Source organism: Pteronotus mesoamericanus, unplaced genomic scaffold (assembly GCF_021234165.1).
Source record: "Pteronotus mesoamericanus isolate MK-2021 breed Mesoamerican mustached bat unplaced genomic scaffold, CSHL_Meso_final contig_57, whole genome shotgun sequence".
NCBI classification, from domain to species: domain Eukaryota; kingdom Metazoa; phylum Chordata; class Mammalia; order Chiroptera; family Mormoopidae; genus Pteronotus; species Pteronotus mesoamericanus.
This window is the reverse complement of record NW_026555203.1, coordinates 103594-122479: the sequence shown is the minus strand read 5'-3', so window position 1 is coordinate 122479 and position 18886 is coordinate 103594. Positions and strand designations below refer to the sequence as shown.

The 18886-nt window shown below is 45.3% G+C and overlaps 1 protein-coding gene across 1 annotated transcript; it reads left to right on the top strand.

Annotated features, from left to right (window-relative positions):
• The first annotated feature begins 9512 nt into the window (after positions 1 to 9512).
• AKAP14 (A-kinase anchoring protein 14) lies at positions 9513 to 17630 on the top strand. Its single transcript, XM_054580332.1, has 4 exons — positions 9513 to 10545; positions 10635 to 10726; positions 15012 to 15191; positions 17539 to 17630. The coding sequence occupies exons 1-4, from the start codon at positions 9513 to 9515 to the stop codon at positions 17593 to 17595; spliced, it is 1362 nt and encodes a 453-aa protein (XP_054436307.1). The 3' UTR covers positions 17596 to 17630.
• The last annotated feature ends 1256 nt before the right edge of the window (positions 17631 to 18886 follow it).

Genomic DNA, 18886 nt, shown 5'->3' with positions numbered 1-18886 from the left:
GGTGCATTGTTGACAAAAAGACAAGGGAAGGAAATGTATGTAAAAAATAAATCCAGAGCTATGTTTGCATAACCTTTAACTGTTAAGGGTTTCTTTGGTTTCTCTGTATGCTCTGCTTGATGCTATTGGCTGTAATATAACTTCCTTAGCCCATCCCCACCCCCTCTGAAGGGCTCTTTTGCAATGAAGAGCCAAATCACTGCTTTTGGGATTTCCACAAAACTTGGTTCAGGATTAAGAGACTTAATTGTTCTTTTCAAGGCATCACTGAGTAAATGGCCTAGCAGATCTTACTCGTGTAAACCCATGCAACTGCTGCTTTATTAGTTTGAACACATTTAAAAAAAAATCTGTTCTTTTGTTTCTTGGCAGGTATGTCCTTAGTTCCAGAAAACATGGAGAAGAAACCAATTATTACATATGGGCTAGAGAGTGGTCAGGTAACAAAATTTACAAATAAGTATGAAATTTCAATTATGACCCCAAAGAAGTATAATTCTAAAAGCAGTGAAAAAAAAAATAAAAGGAAAAGTAGGGAAGGCAGTGGAAACACTGAGCATTACTGCCCTGACAAAACAAAAATCTTTCCCAAGTGTTTAAGATTTTCTTTGGTGTACCTTCTGTCCCCATCGTGTGCCACCTACCACACAGCTGGGGAGTGTCAGTTTCATTCAGCAGAGTTTCCCTATTAAGCCTAATACCCTTTGTTTCTATAGGCTAGAAAACAGCACAGCCCCCAGAAGCCCACTGTGCTCTCTTACCTCCAAGAGCCTCGTCTTTGGGGTGGGGTAGGTCAGGTCTGTAGGGCAACCCTGGAGTTTTCATCCAGGGCCTGTGAGAGCAGCCCAGTGTAGCTATGACTGTGGATCACAACAATAAGGCATCACCATCAAAAGTCCAGGTGTCCAGCAACAGCTCTGCCATGGCCCTTTTAAAAACTGATTGATTGATTGATTGATTGATTGAGGCGGGGGGAAAGGAGGGAGAAACATCAATTGGTTGCTTCTCAGAGGCATCCTGACAGGGGACCAAACCCTCAACCCAGGCATGTGCCCTGACCCGGAATTGAACCAGTGACCTTTTTGCTTTGCGGAATGACGCCCAACCCACTGAGCCACACCGGTCAGGGCTGCCATAGTACTTACTTTGTAAGCAAGGCAATGTTCAATGAGGCACTCGCCCTGCAGCAGCTCTGCATGCTCAGGGATGGGTGGAATGTTCTGAGAGGTCTTTGTGACATCATGACTGTCAGGGGTCTGCCCATCTGGGACTGACCAGTACTGTATGTAGTAGGGTCTGTGGCTTTTACTGTTGGAGGATGGACCACTTTCTTCCTCTTCCAGCTACACAGTCTAATAGCCCTTTAGATTTGAGGCAAGGTCACTCAGCTACATTTACTTAGAACATGCCTAAATCCAAGATACCTGGCTGCATTTGACGTGCTAGTTATCGTTTCGTGTGGGCACACCTTATCTTCCCAACTGGGCAGTTGTAAATGCATTGAGGGTAGGAGTCTTGTCTTACTCAGCTTCATTTTCCCACAGTGCCTGCCACCCCTGCATTTTGCAGGTGCTTAAAAGATATGTACTGGCTGACTGGGTTCACTTGAGAATACCTGCATTTGGCCACAGCTTCATCCCCAGGAGCTGACATCCTTGCTAGGCATGGGCAGAGAGAAGGAAGAGGAAGAGAGGGCAAAAGAAGAAGAGAAGAGGAGAAGTGGGTGACAGGGTGAGCTTGAGGGTATAAAGGTGGAGGGGGCAGAAACTGAGAGGGAATGAACATGACTGAAGGAACACAGGTGGGAAAGAATATAATTCAAGGCCCAGGGTGTGGAGTCCCTGAATAGAGGCCCCATTTTCTTTTTTTCTCCCTATGTCAGTTTTTATTACCAATCAAAAATAAATTCCGTGTGCTGTTCAGCAAATATCATTGTTTTGTGACAAAAGACACAAGTCAATACAACAAAACTCCCCAAGAGTCAAACTCAACAATGCCAAAATAAATCACAAAAATAATACAAATTGAAAACTTATGCAAAATAAATTAATTACTTGCTATGGTGGCTGTGGCTTGCCTACCCATTCAGTGGCCACCTGCGAAGGTCTCCCTTACACAGGAAGATGTGCAGGGATCGGCCAGTTCCAGGGTAGAGCTCAGCACAGGACCCAGAGACTGGAATAGGAAGTGAAAAATTGCACTGGGAGGAGGAAGTCATCGGACTGGGAATATTTGGAAATAATTACGACCCTTTGCAAGAAGTGGTATAAAAGGGGATGGGAAGGCAGGGACGGAGGAGGAGGACCATCTGTTGATAGTAAATGTGTGTGCAAAGAGGTAGCTGCAGAAGCGTGTGTACCTGGCTTTACTTCACACGCACGCACTTGGTTCAGGCCAATGTGCTCAGCCCCACCTGGCACTCAGGTCTCAAGAACACAGCTTTGCAAGCTCCCACATGGACTCAGAAAGCTGCTCCTGTAGAAAACAAAAGGGTTTACCCCAGAGGGAACAAAGGTTCAGTGGTTTTTTTCCCTTCTGGCTGAGAACCCATGGGTGTCACCTCCTTTTCTCAGACTTGTAGGAATAAATTCTGTGACTGGCCAGGAGCAGGCATACTTGGTGCAAGCCATTTCCTGGTCCCAAGACAGGATTCCCCAGGCACCTGGAGAGCAGAGCACTTGGGGTGACAGAACTCACTGAGGAAAGGAGTAAATGGACAGCACTCAGGTGGCAGTCCTGCAGAGTCTCCCTCGCCTGATCTTGGGCCCCAGCAACTCTGCCATCCGACAAAAAGGCCAGCGTGGACCCGGGTCCCGCAGTCTCCCCAGCAGTGGGAGGCCTCGGGCAGTGCAGCAGGAGAGGGCCCCACTTTTCTGCGCTCTGCCATCAACCACCCCTGCCTAGAGGCCTCTTCCCCAGCTGTCTGCAGCAGGAAGAAGCCAACAGTGTTGAGATCTGTAAAGCTCTCCAAAAACAATTCTAATGAGCACCACGTCCATCTTACAAAATTGCACCCCCCCCCGCCCCTTCGCGCAGAGCAAGCGAGGCCCTGCCCTCTCCCCACAGGGTCTGTCCAGCCGGGCAGCCTAGGGGCCCACGTGGGCAGGCCGGGCCTTCTCTCACCCAGGACCAGACATGACACACACAGCATACTCACTGGGACAGCCTGTATTCTAGGAGACTCCCGAAGCATTGTCCTGAAGGTTGCAGTGTTTGGCAGTGGCTCATCTCTGCATGGGCTCCGTTCTGCCTGGTGAACAGTCGGCACGTTGCTGACTCACGTGCCGGGCCAGGAGTGAGGGCTTGAGGCTGTGGGGAGACGGGGCTCCCTGACAATAAGGGGGCCTCAGGACAGGTTGGGGTATCAAGGTGGGGACAGGGGCTTCACAGCCTGTAGAGTCGATTTCCTGCCTGAGGAATGAGAGGCTGGGCTGGGCAAGCTTCTTGCCAGTTCCTGTTCTGTGGTCCCACCTGCTCCTCGCGTATCTCCCCTCCCTCTTGGGGTCTTCCAGGCCACCTCTCCACACTTACCTGCACTGGGCAGACAGGGCGAGGTTTGGAAGGACCTGTCCTCAGTGCTGCCTGCGAGTTCAAAAGGCCTCTAGTCTGGAGCGCCTGGGAGCCCACCGTTTGTCACTTCAGTGAGGGCCTTGGCTGGGAGGCAAGGTCTGACCCAGGGGTGTTTAAGCTCCTACTTCAAAGAGGAGCATTTCTGCAAATCCTGACTCTTCCCATGAAAGCATTTTGCCCACAGGGAGCTTCTCATCCCTTGCCTGCATCTGTCTCTCTCTTCCCTGGGCAATTAAGAATCCCACTGCCCGCCCTCCCAGGCCAGGTCCTTACGCTGGGTCTCTCACCAGTGGCCTCAGGGCTTCTTAGGAAAGATCTCGCTGCCCTTGCCCACAAAAGCTTGATGCAGGGGCCTAGTGTTTCCAGCTTCCCCTCACCCCGTCCTGCAGGTAACCCAGGGGAAGGGCAGGGCTATGGATTGGAGCCTGCTGTGGCACTAGAAGTTTCCTAACACTTGCTCTGATGGGCTGTGTGGGAGTCAGCCCAGCTCACAGAACTCAGGCCATTATCAGTAGCACTGGTAGATCTGGAGCCTGCATGCTCACTAATGACTGTCCACACAAGTCCTCCTCCTCCTGGTGTGGCTGCAGGGCATTAGGCCTAAACAGCAAGAACTGAAGATATACCTGCCCCCGTCATCACAGGCAAATTTCTCCAGCTTTAGGGAAGTGGCAGATTCTTTCTGACTTTTCTGCTTTTTTTTTTCAATTACAGTTTACTTTCAATATTATTTTGTATTTGTTTCAGGTTCTGTCTGTTGTTGTTAGTCTTTTCATCATCACGATTGTGGTAACTAATGTTTATTGAGCATTTAGGCAGGGGTGTCCAACCCATGGCCCAGGATGGCTATGAATGCGGCCCAACACAAAATCATAAATTTACTTAAAACATTGTGGGGGTTTTTTTGTGAGCACATGTCATAATGTCACGTAACATAAATGTGCATACACTCTTGCTATTAGTACACGTGCATGGCTTCAGTTTTACAGTGGTGTGCAGCTTCCAGTGTGTTACCTTCCAAGAGCAGACAGTAGAATCGACACCATCAGACATTACATGTGCTCATGATGACTTAGTTAGGCAGTGATTATCAATACTATTTCCACCTACCATTGCAACGTTAGGCATTTAATGTTATTTAGAAGTCAGGTAAGCATTCTTATTTGATTATTAAAGGTAAGCACCTTAGTGGCGCCTCACACGCTGCCCGCCACGCTTTACGATCAGCCCTCCGCCTCGCCCAGCATTGGCAGCTAGCTGAGAGAGCTGCAGGAGGCCCCAACCCTTGCTTTCTATTTTCCTGTCAATTAATTTTCATAATGAAAATAAACAAAGGCCCTTACCTATTACTATTTTTTTAATCCCAGCATGGCTTCTACAACATCTCAAAAGAAAAAAGAATCCCAGAAAAGAAAAATTATGGGTGAAGGAAGACTGTTCCATGAAAAGTGGATAGATGACTACGTTTTTGTCGAGGCAAATAGTAAGGCACTCTGCTTAATTTCTAGGGAATTTGTGCAAGTTTCCAAAGACTATAATTTGAAAAGGCAGAGTATATGAAAACATGCTGCCAAATTCAATGTGTATGAAGGATTGTGTAGTAAGGACAAAATAGAGGTACTGAAAAAAAAGGGTTTTCTGAACAAAAATTCTTTCAAAAGTTACAACTCGAGCAGATTCTATTGTAAAAGCTAGTTATGTGGTAGCATATTTAATAGCAAAAAAAAAAAATCAAAACCATTTACTGATGGTGATTTTATTAAACAATGTATAGAAAGTGTGGCAGATATAATTTCCCCTGAATAAACGAGGGATATTTCTAAAATCAGTTATAGCCAGGCAAACGGAAGAAATTGGAAAATCTATCAAAAGAAGTTTGGAGAGTAAAGCTGCTAATTTTAAGTTTTATGTTTTGGTGATGGATGATAGCACTCATGCTAAGGATATGGCTAAACTTGCCATTTTTATTAGAGGTATTGATGATGAATATAATGTCACTGAAGAAATGGCTTCTTTAGTGCCATTAAAAGACACAAGTAAATCAAGAGATTTATACGAAGCAGTAAAAAAATATGTTAAAGTGATATTCTTTGTCCATTGTCAATATATCTGGTATAGTTACAGATGGTGCACTGGCGATAGTAGGTAAAAGAGAGGGACTTGTAAAATTAATACAGGATGATGCAATTGCTGCCCAAAACTGACATTTGATGAAGCATCATTGCATAGTACATCAAGAAAATTTATGCACAAAAGCTTTAAAAATGGGTAACGCCATGCAAATCATCATCAAACTGTGAATTTCAGTCCTGGCTGGTGTGGCTCAGTGGATTGAGTGCTGGCCTGTGAACCCAAGGGTCACCGGTTCGGTTCCCAGTCAGGGCACATGCCTGTGTTGCAGGCCAGATCCCCAGCAGGGGACCCTTGAGAGGCAACCACACATTGCTGTTTCTCTCCCTCTCTTTCTCCTTCCCTTCCCCTCTCTCTAAAAATAAATAAGTAAATAAATAAATAAACCTATCTTTAAAAAATGTGGGTCAATGAAAGAGACAATCTTTGAAAATAACCAAGCACAGATGGAGGCCCTAACCTCAGAATTTGGGATAAATAATAAATAAAAAGCTCAATCAAGAAATTGGACAGCTCTGGTTTTGAGTTTTTCACAACTTCTTTTTTTATTTTAATCATCACACAAGGACATGCTTATTGACTTTAGAGAGGGGGGAAGGGAGGGGAAGAGAAAGAGAGAGAAACATTGATGTGATAGAGAAACATTGATTGGCTGCCTTGTATACAGCCCGACCGGGGACTGAACCCACAACCCAGGCATGTGCCCTGATCGGGAATCGAACCTGTGATCTTTTGGTTTATGGGATGATGCTTCAACTGAGCCAGATGCGCTGGGGCTTGGCAACTTCTTTAACACTCTCTGTGCCTTGGTTTGTTCAATTGTAGTGAAAATACTAATACCTACCTCATGGGGCTGCTGTGAGGAGTAAATGATTTAACACATACTGAGTCCTTTACACAGCGACTGGCACATAATGAGGACCCCAGGACATAGCAACTGCAAGGCTCATTGTTGCTATCCTCGCTGGCGCAGCCCTGCAAGCTCATCCCCTGCTGGGCAGAAACTGGGTATGGACACTACAGCTTGGTTCTGCTTGGGAAGTCAGATTGTTGCTGTGACTGACTTGCCCCTTCCTTTACTAACAGAAGTAGCCAGAGTTCTCATTTAGGCTTTGTTTCCCATTGGTTGAAACTGGTGTTGCCGTGGCAGCACTTGTAAACACTCCCTCTAGGAATCCTGGGGAAAAGCTGCTGAGAGACTCTTTCTGAGACTTCCCTGGCTACTACTGTTTCCAGCAAGGATGTGGTCACTCAGGTATCAGGGTCACTTGTTAAGGGTGGGAGGGCTCCACAAAAAGGACCTGCAGTGGTTCTCCCGATTCATCAGTCAGACCCTAAACTTGATGACATCCCTGACCCTTCACACCCATTCTGCCCTCCTCGTAGGACTGGAAGGGGAGAAAAAGAACAATGAGAGGCCAGTCAGAGGGACGCTTAAGAATGATGTGCGCCCACAGATGAGTGTGGATAAGATCTGATCTGCTTCCTGTTGTAGCACAGGGCTCCCTGGGGGAAGGTCTTAAAGAGGTGCTTCCATAGGTAAAACCCCAGCCTCATTTGCTTGGTGTTGGAAGGCATACATTTGGCTTCCAGTCAACTCATCAAGAGGGAATTTGCTGAAAGCCAAGTCACTGAATGACCAAATCACCAAATGGGCCATTTTCTGAAGGATCGAGTTACTGTTTGGACTCACTAAAGCATACCGAATTTACCAAAACAACCTATTGTTGTCTTTACCTATGGAGTTTACAGCAAATGGCTTTGGCCAGATCAGGCTGGCGAAAGCCAGTTCTGCGAGGTTAAGGACTCCCTCATCCTTTACCCTTCATTCAGCTTCTCCTCATTCCAAATGGGCAGCCTGGGAAGATTCCATTTCCCCCAGCAGATGGCCCTGTCCACCCCCCAGCCACAGCAACAGGGAACTGAGGCAGAGGAAAATGAGCTTAAAATGCTCATAAGACCCAAATGAACACAAGTCAGCATTATTAGCAGGAAGTTTAAAGGCTGTTCAAACCATTCCTGTACTGATGGCCACAGAAACAGGGCTGCCCTGTGCAGTTACCCACCATCAACAATAACGACGATGTTGAGAAAGGGAGCAAAAGGTGGCCCATTTTGAAAGAGGCTCACACAGAAAATGAGAACACTCTGGACCCCAGATGGAACAGGCCCCCATGACTCTTTGCGACAATCTTGGAGGCAGAAGAGCACTGTAGTTAAGAGCACGGGCTGCGGAGCTGGATGGCCCGGGTGTGAGCTTCACTTACCCCTTTCACGTAGGAACAAGAGCCCCTCTCTTTGTGCCCCATGGTCCCAGGAGACAACTGGTGGCATACTAAAAGCAGGGTAGGTAGGGAAGGATTAAGGGAATATTTACAAAGGTGCGGGCAGACAGTGGGGAAGTAAGGGCAAGCAGGGCAAGCACAGCTCCCCAGGGCCAGTAACAGCGCAGCCACACCAGAACTGGGAAGTCGTGAGAGCTGCCCTGGGAGAAGCAGGGGCCTTCCTGTCCAGACAGTCAGCCACAGGCGACCCCACTGGGGTCAGCCCCCCGGGGAATATATACCTCAACCCCACTCTCCTTCGTTCAGTCTGGTCTCCCCATTGTGCGGAAATTCCTGGGGAACAGAGGGCATGGGAGAGCCCATTGATGTAGAGCAGCGAGGTCAGCCTTCCAGGGTACAGGGCAGGGAAGATGGGGGAGAATATATCTGGAAGGGCCAATGGATGGTAGTTCATGATCTCACAGAGCTGTGGTGAGAGCTGAGGCACACTAAGCACCCCCAAATTGGGAGTTGCTATTTATAGAAACAAATAGCTGTCTTTGAAGAGATACCCATTTTCCTGCAGCACCTCCAATGCAAGGATTGCCTGCAAAGAATTTATAACTGTGCTAGAAGTAAGTGACTTTTCCTAAGTGAAGAGACTTAAGTATAGCTGAGAAAGAGAATCCACAACTCAAGAGAAAAGATGGAAAAAATATGAAAAATGTACAAAGACTCCTAGCTCTGCGAGGAACCCTTCACAGCCCTGATAATTCTAATTTTCACAATCTCAATAGATTTAAAAGGCATTTGGGAAATACTAGCTATCGTTTATTATGAACATCTTACTAAAAGAGGAGCAAATATTTTCTTGATGTGATAAATCTGAAGCCATAAACCAGCTGGTGTAATGCCAAAAAGCACATGCCCGTTGAAAGCAGACACAAAGGAAGGATGCTCCTTCTCTCTACTTTCACATACCATTTTTCTGGAAGTGATAACCAAAACTAATGCTTATATATTTCAGGAAAAGAGATGGTAAACATAATAGTTCCTAGCAGATAACATAACTGTATACCTGTGAAATCCAAGAGAAAAACTTGAGAAACCAACTCCTCCTATGCTACCTTGCTTCTAATTCTTTTGATTCACTTTACCTTTAAAGAGCCACATGCTCTCAGTTGCATCAAGCAGGGTTTGAGTTTCTATTAAAGATTCAGCTAGGGATCAGTAGTGTTAGAACTGCAAAGAAGGTAGGAATCATTCTACTACACCTTGAGTCTTCATGGTTGTGCAAATCTGAAAATCCTTGGTTTTCAGCAAAAGCAGATCTCAGTGGCCAGGCACAAAGGATCCACAGTGAGGCCTCACCCCTGCCCCAACCACTAATCCCCCTCCTGGAGGAAATAACCGTGTCCTGTCTCTTGTGATTCTTCAAGAGACAGTCTGTACTTATATGAGTGTGCATGTGCTGATGCACACACATACACACACAAGGTAACTTCTTGAGTTTCTTTTTCCAGCCACAAGAAAAAGAAGAAGCGTAGAATGGTCAGATTTAACAAAATAGTAGATGTGTATAACCATCCTCCGATCCTGTTGGTGGATAAAGAGAGCGATGTGACTAAACCAGCACCGAGTACAGAAGATTGCCGTGTGACTGCACCAGCAGCACGTAAAGGTCGCAATGTACCTAGACCAGCAGTGTCTACAGAAAGCACTGCTGTGATTAAACCAGCAAAGCCTACAGTAGACAGCAATGTGACTGCACCAGCAAAGCCTACAGTAGACAGCAATGTGACTGCACCAGCAAAGCCTACAGTAGACAGCAATGTGACTGCACCAGCAGTGCCTACAGAAGACAGCAATGTGACTGCACCAGCAGTGCCTACAGAAGACAGCAATGTGACTGCACCAGCAGTGCCTACAGAAGACAGCAATGTGACTGCACCAGCAGTGCCTACAGAAGACAGCGATGTGACTGCACCAGCAGTGCCTACAGAAGACAGCAATGTGACTGCACCAGCAGTGCCTACAGAAGGCGACGTGACTGCACCAGCAGTGCCTACAGAAGGCGACGTGACTGCACCAGCAGTGCCTACAGAAGGCGACGTGACTGCACCAGCAGTGCCTACAGAAGGCGACGTGACTGCACCAGCAGTGCCTACAGAAGGCGACGTGACTGCACCAGCAGTGCCTACAGAAGGCGACGTGACTGCACCAGCAGTGCCTACAGAAGGCGACGTGACTGCACCAGCAGTGCCTACAGAAGGCGACGTGACTGCACCAGCAGTGCCTACAGAAGGCGACGTGACTGGACCAGCAGTGCCTACAGAAGGCGACGTGACTGGACCAGCAGTGCCTACAGAAGGCGATGTGACTGCACCAGCAGTGCCTACAGAAGGCGATGTGACTGCACCAGCAGTGCCTACAGAAGGCAGCGATGTGACTGCACCAGCAGTGCCTACAGAAGACGGCGATGTGACTGGACCAGCAATGGATACAGAAGATGGCAATGTGACTGAACTAGCTCTGTATTTAGTTCAGAGTGCCATCACCGCTGCTGTTAAGACTGTGAAAGGTAGTAATCCTGGGTGGGCACCTAAGGGATTGTCTTGTTATATAATGTCACACTACCAGGCAACTAACAAATTCTCACCTTTTTTGCAGAAGAGGAGTACACCATCACAAATATCAAGTGGCTCACACACGGCGAATTCACACCAGAAAAGGCCCGTAAACAAATTGAGGAGTTCGTTTGGGTAAGTTTGTGGAGTACCCCAGCTTGGTGTACAAAGGCAAAGAACAATAAAAAGGCTCCTCTTTGATGGCAAGTTTAAAGTCCAGAATTCCTAGGAGATGATATGAAAGGCCACCAGATATCTTCATCTGGATTCCAAAATCAATATATGATAGTCTTTGAAGGTGAAAAGCACAACTCTATTTCCCTGTGCTTGTATCATCCTAACCTTACATTTCCTAGGAAAATCTGACATTCCCAGTTAAGCAATTTTCCCACCTGATGCTCCAAATGGGGACCTACTGGCCTAAGGAGGAAGTTGCTTTTCCCAAACAAGAGTTCTCCAACACCAACTTTAGAATTCTCAATATTAACAGAGGGGATGTACATGGATCTAGTCTTTTTGCTGTACCTTTGGAACACGCTGCTTGCACACTCAGATGCACAGGCTGGTGGATTCCTTTCTCTTCCTCCTGTGCCTGGCTCTGACCCATTCATGTGGCTTCACCTGGCGGCTCTGGTGAAAAGGCCCTGGGCTGGTCTGCATAACTGGCGGGTGGGTGAAGAAGCATGACCTGAAATCCCCACTCACTGTATTTCCTCAGAAGAGAGACCGGCTGAAATTGGTGGAGGCAAACTCCCAGCCCTGGGGGAAGTTTCCTGCTCTCTCTGTTCCTCTGGCCAGCCCATCACAAAAAGTGATGGCCCTAAGGGGCCCTAAGCTCTAGGCAGCCCTGGCCAGGTGCGAATGAGGAAAGACCAGGGATGTCTGGCTCCACACATTTTGTGTATGCTCCAGTGGGCGCAACTCACCATTCCCATTAGAAGGGGAATCTAGAGCATAGTGAAGATGAGTGGCGCAAAATCCTAGTTACTCTTGGTCCTTCTTGCTCTGAAGCACATCTCTACCTGGGGTTGGGCAAAAGTCCTTGCCTGCTGCACCCACGGTTTGTGAATCAGACTGGAATGGGACACAAAATAAGCAAGAAAATTCCCCCTGCAAAACTCACTGGTTATTCTGAATAAAAGGCCAGTAAGTCCTGACAGTGGCCTAAGGGGCCCAATGTGAGCTGAGTCCCCTGCCCCCACATCCCTCCCAACTTACTGCTCAGGCTCCATCACCTACTACCTTCTCCCTTTTCACTCTCCTTGTTCCAGCCACACTTGCCTCCTTACTGTTCAACTGCCAGGCATGTCTCCACCTCGGGGCCTTTGCACTTGCTGTCCCCTCTGCACGGAACACTCTCCCCTGAGATCTGTTCTCGTGGTTCATGCTCTGCCTCTCTTCAGATCTTTGCTAAATGCCACTTGTTCATTGAGGCCTTTCCTAACCACCTCATCTAAAAGTGCAACCCTCTCTCCTTCTCTGACTTATTTTTTATTTAGCACTTAGCTCTACTCGAGATACTAGATTTTACTTATTCACTCTATTGCTTTTCTTCCATCAACAGATCATATGGTCCACAAGGGCAGAGGCTTTTGTTCATTTCTCTGTCCCTGTTCCCTACAGGTGCTCTATAAATGTTAAATACATGAACAGGTTTATTCTCTCTGTACCATTATTTCTTCAAGATGAAGAGTTTACCTACTTGTTTTTTTAAAAGATTTTATTTAGAGAGAGAGGAAGGGCGGGAGAAAGAGAGGGAGAGAAACATCAATCGGTTGCCTCTTGCACATCCCCAACCAGGGACCTGGGCCCTGGGCCCCACTACCTAGGAATGTGCCCTGCCCGGGAATTAAACTGGTGACCTTTTGCCTTGTGGGACAATGCCCAACCCACTGAGCCACAATGACCAGGGAACGCTTACCTACTTTGTAGGGCTTTTGTGAAGACAGAGATAATTAGAACATAGAATGTGACTGAAAAGCTAAAAGCTCTACATAACTCCTGACAGCCAATCACCCTATTTGCAGCTCCACTAATGCAATGAATTGAAGTCTACCATCTAAGTGTCAGATGGTTCTGACGGAGAGCTTTCTCAAGCTTAGTGCAGATTTCCCAGAGTCCAGCTGGAAAAATACACCATACACTGGGGACCACACACCAGAGAATGGCAAATGAGTTACCATTTACTGAACATTGCTATGTGCTGAGCACTGGTAAGCACTACATGTGCATCATCTCACTTAATCCTCACAACAAACCTGAATGCAGGTATATCAGTGTACCCATTTTACACATGAGGAACCTTGGGGCTCACAGAAGTTGGGCAATATGTCCAAAGGCTTTCTGTTTAAGCAGCAAAATGAAGCTTTGATCATAGGTCTGTCTGATATACTCTTTCCCACCATAGTAGGAAAAGGAATTTTTGATGACAAAAAACTTGCATAGTTTTACTCTCAATGAAAAATGCGAATTCAAGAGATTTTAAGGTATTGCCATGTGAATAAGAATGATTTAATCTGGTGTCAGAAGGCTTGTGTGTTTGTGGAGAGGGACTATGTACACTTATACATTGACAGCGGGCACAAAATTGGTTTATTCTCTTCAGGAACATAATCTGGCAATAAGAAAAGACGCATAAGTTCCTTATAGGAGAAAACTGGAAAATCCTCAAGACCTAACACACAGTTAAAATTATTTTTATAATAAAAATAAAGCATCATTATTAAAATCCCCAGCGAGCAAAAAGGCACAAAGTATAAAATGAAAACTACCCCTTTACCCCCACAACACCCAGTTCTACTCACTCAAAGGTCACTTACCATGGATAACAGTTTTGTGCATATACTTCCAGTGCCTGCTGATTTTGAGTGTCCAATAATTTGTAATGGGCTAAGCCATCCATGGTAGAGTAGCATAATGACATACTGTTTCCTGGAAGCGAGTATATGAAGCAAGGTTATGTAAAAATTATAAAGCACAAGGATAACACACACTCACTGGAACTACATAAGTCAGCTGCCTGCACAGTGATAAAAATGGAAAGAGATTGGCCTGATGGAGGTAGCTGAATTTAACATGCCCAAGGCTGCCTTAGTTCACAAAAGGAAAAAAAACCACTAAGAAACCAAGTTGGGAGGAAGAAACTCTTAGAACTGAGGCATCTGGTGGGGTAGAGAGAGAACAGCTGGCCGCTGGGGACTGTGTTGGACTGTCCTTCCCCATTTCTAGGCCCTGGTATCCTCATCTGTAAAGTAAAGGGCTTCAGTAGATGATGTCTAAGCACCATTCCAATGCTACAAAGTCTGTGATTATGGGACAGATTAAACATTAGGGCTGAAAAAATATCAAATACTATAGGAAGTTTGGGGAAAAAAGGCATGCTTCTATGGGCTTCAAGGGGTTGACTGTCAAGCTTCATTAAAAGGAATGACGATCTCCGTAGGAAGACACAGTCCCTGATCTCAAGGATCTAGAGTCTGGTGCTCCTCTCCAGCTGACTGAAAGAGTCAACTGGATAGAAGCTTGAAATAAAGGAAGCTAAGGCAGAAGGCAGAGCCTGAAATCATTTTACCATTTCTTCCCGCACTTCCTTCACACATCACCTGGATTGTTAGACAATCCTACTTCCTTCCTTCTGTGGACCTCCATCTTAATTCAGGATCTTTTCCGATCTGGAAGTTTCCTGTGCCCTAGTAGCCAGCCCAAAGGGGTTCAGTTGAATTGAATCTGTTAATTACCTAGAGCATTCAAGTTCCTGTGCTAAGAATCAGGGCTGCATTATGACTTCTGTGGTGGGCCCTGGGTGCTGATAAGATTTCTAACTTTAGAGAGGAAGCTTCTCCAGGGGTATAGACAGGGATCTGATGGATTTGGAAGATCCTAATGCCTGACTCATTCCTTCTCTGACCTTATTTTATATACAACCTATGGCTGCAATGAATTAAGTCTGACTTTAAAAAAACAGCTTTGTGATATCAGCTTCAAATTACTTCCTAGTCACACCTGTAGGTCTCCCTGAGTACAGTGAACAGACCACATGTTCTAATCACTTTCTAATTATTTTCCAATTGACCAAACTTGCCTCCCAAGTAAGGATCTGGAAGGAAGCGAGTGTGTAGGTATGTGTGGTGTGTATGTACACACCCACATCTGAGCATGTGAATATAAAATCCAAAGCCCAATCTCAAGTGATCTTTGCATTAGTCACTCATTCCATTTCAGCTCCACCTTTTCTCTCCTCCACTTGTAGATAATGGGGAGTCGGCTCTAGTTTGAATCCCAATCAAAAACGTTAGAAATGGACTCCAGAAGCAGGGCTGTAACTCCTACTGTTGGGTGCTACCTTTATCTGGAGGCCTTGAACAGAATTCTGCTTGTCTTTCTCTGTGTTCTTTTTTTTAAATATATATATGTAAAACAGACTTGGGAGTATCATGACCGCTGGGTGTACTACGCAAAGTTGATAGAGGTAAGAGACGTGGTTCACAGCTTCCACTACATCTACTCCGTACGCTGGAGCGTCCCAACTGCTCAGATACCGTTGATACCAGAGTCCACCTTTGCCTTCTTCACCATCAAGTTCAACAAAAACAAACCTCCGGTAAGCGCTAACCTTTCTGCCCTGTTTCCTTTGATGAGACTTCAGTGAAAATGGAGACTTCTCTCGTCAAGGCCACTGATGACCCCTTCTTTGTAAAACTTAATAGTCATATTTGTGTCCTCATCCTGCTTGGCCCATCGGCAGCACTTGCCATGGCTGATCATTCCCTCCCTCCTGAAACATTCCACTTGGCTTCTAGACCAACATACTCTCCTGGTTTTCCTCCTGTCTCACTGACCCTTCCTTCTTTGTCTCTACTGGTTTTGCCTCCTCCCACCAACCTCTTCATGTTGCAATGTCCCAAGACTTAGGCTTTGGACCTCTTATCTATACTCATTGCCTTGATGATTATATCCAGCCTCCTGGCTTTAAATGCCACCTCTAGCTTTTGATTCCCAAATGTATATCCCCAGCCCAGACTTCTGCCACTAGGATGTTTAAAAAAAAACATCTCACTTATTGTAACCAGAATTGAACTTCCAATTTTCTCTTCCAAGACTGACCTGCAGTTACCCTCATCTCAGTTGACGGCCGAAATCCTTGGCATCATCGACTCTCTCTCATCCCTCACCCAATCCATTAGAAATCCCTGCTGGCCCTACCTTCAAAAACAGGTCCTGAATCCAACAATTTCTTACCACTCCACTTCTACCACCCTGGTCCAAGACACCGTCATCTCTCACCAAGACGATTTCAATAGCCTTCTAACAGGTCCTTCTGCTTCCACCCTTGCATTCATCATGTCTCTTTTCAATATAGCAGCCAGCCAGAGTGACCCTTATAAAATGAATTTATGTCACTCCTCTGTTTAAACATGTTCCAATGTGTTTCTCCAACTTCAAAGTGCACGCAAATATTTGCGGAACTTGTTAAAAGGAAGATTCTGATTCAGCAGGTCTGAGGTGGGGCTTGAGATTCCACATTACTAAGAAGCCCCCCGGCAAGGCTGATGCTGCAGGTCCACAGCGTATACTTTGAATAGTAAGGGCCTACAAGGCCTTGCGTGATCCACTTCCTTGTTGTTTCTGTTTTCCACTCTTCCTTCTCCCTCACTCCTCTCTCCAGCCACTCTGGCCTTGCTGCTGTTTAATAACATAGTCCCACTTTAGGACCTTTGCACTTGCTGCTCCCTCTGACTGGAACACTCTCCCCTAGATATGCACATGGCCTACTCTCTCACCTCCTGCATTGCACTTTCAACCCCCAACTCCGCCACCTGCCAAAGCTTTTGCTTTTTCTCCATAACACTTTATCACCTTCTGATATTCTATATAATTTATCTTGTTATTGTCTGCTCCTCCTACCAGAATTTAAGTTTCGTGAAGGCAAGGATTTTTGTCTTGCTGTAAAACAAGGCCTAGAAAATATTAAGCACTCAATAAATACTTGAAGGAATGACTGCTCGTAGCCATTAGGTAGAGCATGACTATGATGTATGCTGACAGTTGGTGTGAAAAGAGTCCAAATAATATGAGTCCAGGCATAGGGTTCTCAGAGGAGCAGGGCTGATACTAAGCATAATGCCTGCAACACAGCAGACATAAGACAGTTATATCCCCTCTGCTTTCCATCCTTTCACAAGTTATTTGAAGCTTTGTCTGACTCTAAGGCTTTACATGCGACCACGTAGTGAGCTACTTATGTTCTATATCCATCCTATTCTAGTACAAACATCTATTCAGAGACTTTGGAACCTGAAATAATCTAATTAGGTAAAGTATGTGGAGCTCCTCCTTCTCCTGGTCGTATATCCCACCATCAGCTGTGTTTGTAACTGGCAAGTTTAGAGCTTGGAAAGTAAGGCTGGTGGAGGTAAACAAGGCCATAAGCCAGTGACCACACAGAGAGGGCTTGGGAGAAGGGCTCTTGCTCAGAATTCCAAGTATAATTTTGGAGGACCACTGAGACACTATTACAGCCTATATTTTTGTGCTGCTTTAAAAAGGTTTTAAAACTTGCTCATCTATATTACTTTATTCTTATGCCATTCTTAAGAGGTAAAGCAGGTACTGGCAGTTGAGTAAACTGGAACATGTAAAGGAGGTAAATGACTTACTCAAACTCCTATTAATGAGTGTAAGCCTCTCTTGACTTGTTTCCAATGTTGGGGTGATGCTTAAGGTATCTGTTGCTAAAAAGATCTTTTGGAGAACAGAGGTTTGAAATGACAAAGAATTACCACCTACAGACCCCTAATTCACAAGGAAGATGAATTCTAGAAATTTAAGAGTATATATATATATATATATATATATATATATATATATATATAGACAAGTGTAGAGATGGAAGGAATCATGAGTCGGTATGATTGGCCTAGGCTGACAGCTGTCCTTTTCTTTCTTAGGATGCACCCATTGAAGTCTCTTATAGCTTTGAGGGCCAGTCACTACTTCACAGGTAATGAACATTTGGAGGCTTATTTTAAATGGGTGGTGGATAAAGGTCATCAAACCACAGGAATCCAGAAGGCCCACAGTCACAGATAATTCATGTAATGGTTATCTTTCTCATTTGGAGCACCAACCCCATTAGGATGGACTAAAAGTAGAACACTGCTGTTGTTCTAGAAAATTGTTGTTGTTTTTTTTTTGGCAGGGGTGAGGGATGTGTTTTAGTGTCTCATTTTTCAGTGACTAGAAGCTTGAGGATTAGTTGCTGGAGTAGAGTGGGGGCAAAGTGGGTCATGCCTATTATTTCTATGGGAAAATTCACAATTACATGGAATTAACTCACGTATAATAATCCCTTTTATTTGTATAGCAGCTCTCTTAAAGTATCTTTACATATAAGCTCATTCTTTTATTGACTGGGCCTAAGGAATAGATAGAGACAGTCTTTACCCCTTCACCCCCAAAAGACTCTTTGTTCTCAAGGAATATAACAGAGTAAACAGGGAATCAATCTTTGGCTCAATGTTTTCTTTTATTTAAAAAAACTTTCGGTGTATCTGTTTTTCTTCCTCTGCAGACCAGGAAGGGCTCACTATCCAGAAACATGCATGAAGTACATGATTGAGGCCAAAAATATGTTAATGAAGTCAATTCCCTTCTAACTGAATAGTGTCTGATTCTTACAGAACATTTTAGGATTGCATTTCTATCTGAATGTATTAAAAATACGATACTGCACATCAAACCACAAAATATTTATTGAATAATAAACTTGTGGCACACAATCCAGCTGTATTTTTTTTTGCATTCGTTCATTTTCCATTTGGCAACTTCCATCGTGCTAACAGAGTAACCAGTAAGTTGTTTTCTATTTTCTAAAAGTTTTTCCCCATCACTATCTGCATCACTTAGAGCCTTACAGTTATAGAAGCTGAGTTTAGAGAGTTGCTAAAATTCACCTATCAGACCAACTGAGATCAGTACTTGACTGCCTGTCCCCCGATTTGAGCCTAAGTGTCCAGCCCAGACACACCTCTTTATGGGCACAACTGGGGAACAGAGAAATGGCAACAGTTCTATGGCTCATAATATAACCAGTCAGTTTGAAGGGTTCCTCTACTCACAGACCCCTTCATTTACTGTGAGATAAGCCTCATTGTTAAACACAGTCTGAAACTCAAACTGTGCAGCAGGGCATGTTGCCTGCTACAACACAGCATCACAATCATGATGGCAGCAACATGGCTTCAGGACTGGGGGCAATAAAACATGGAGGGCTCAGTCTCCACCCTTACTTATTTC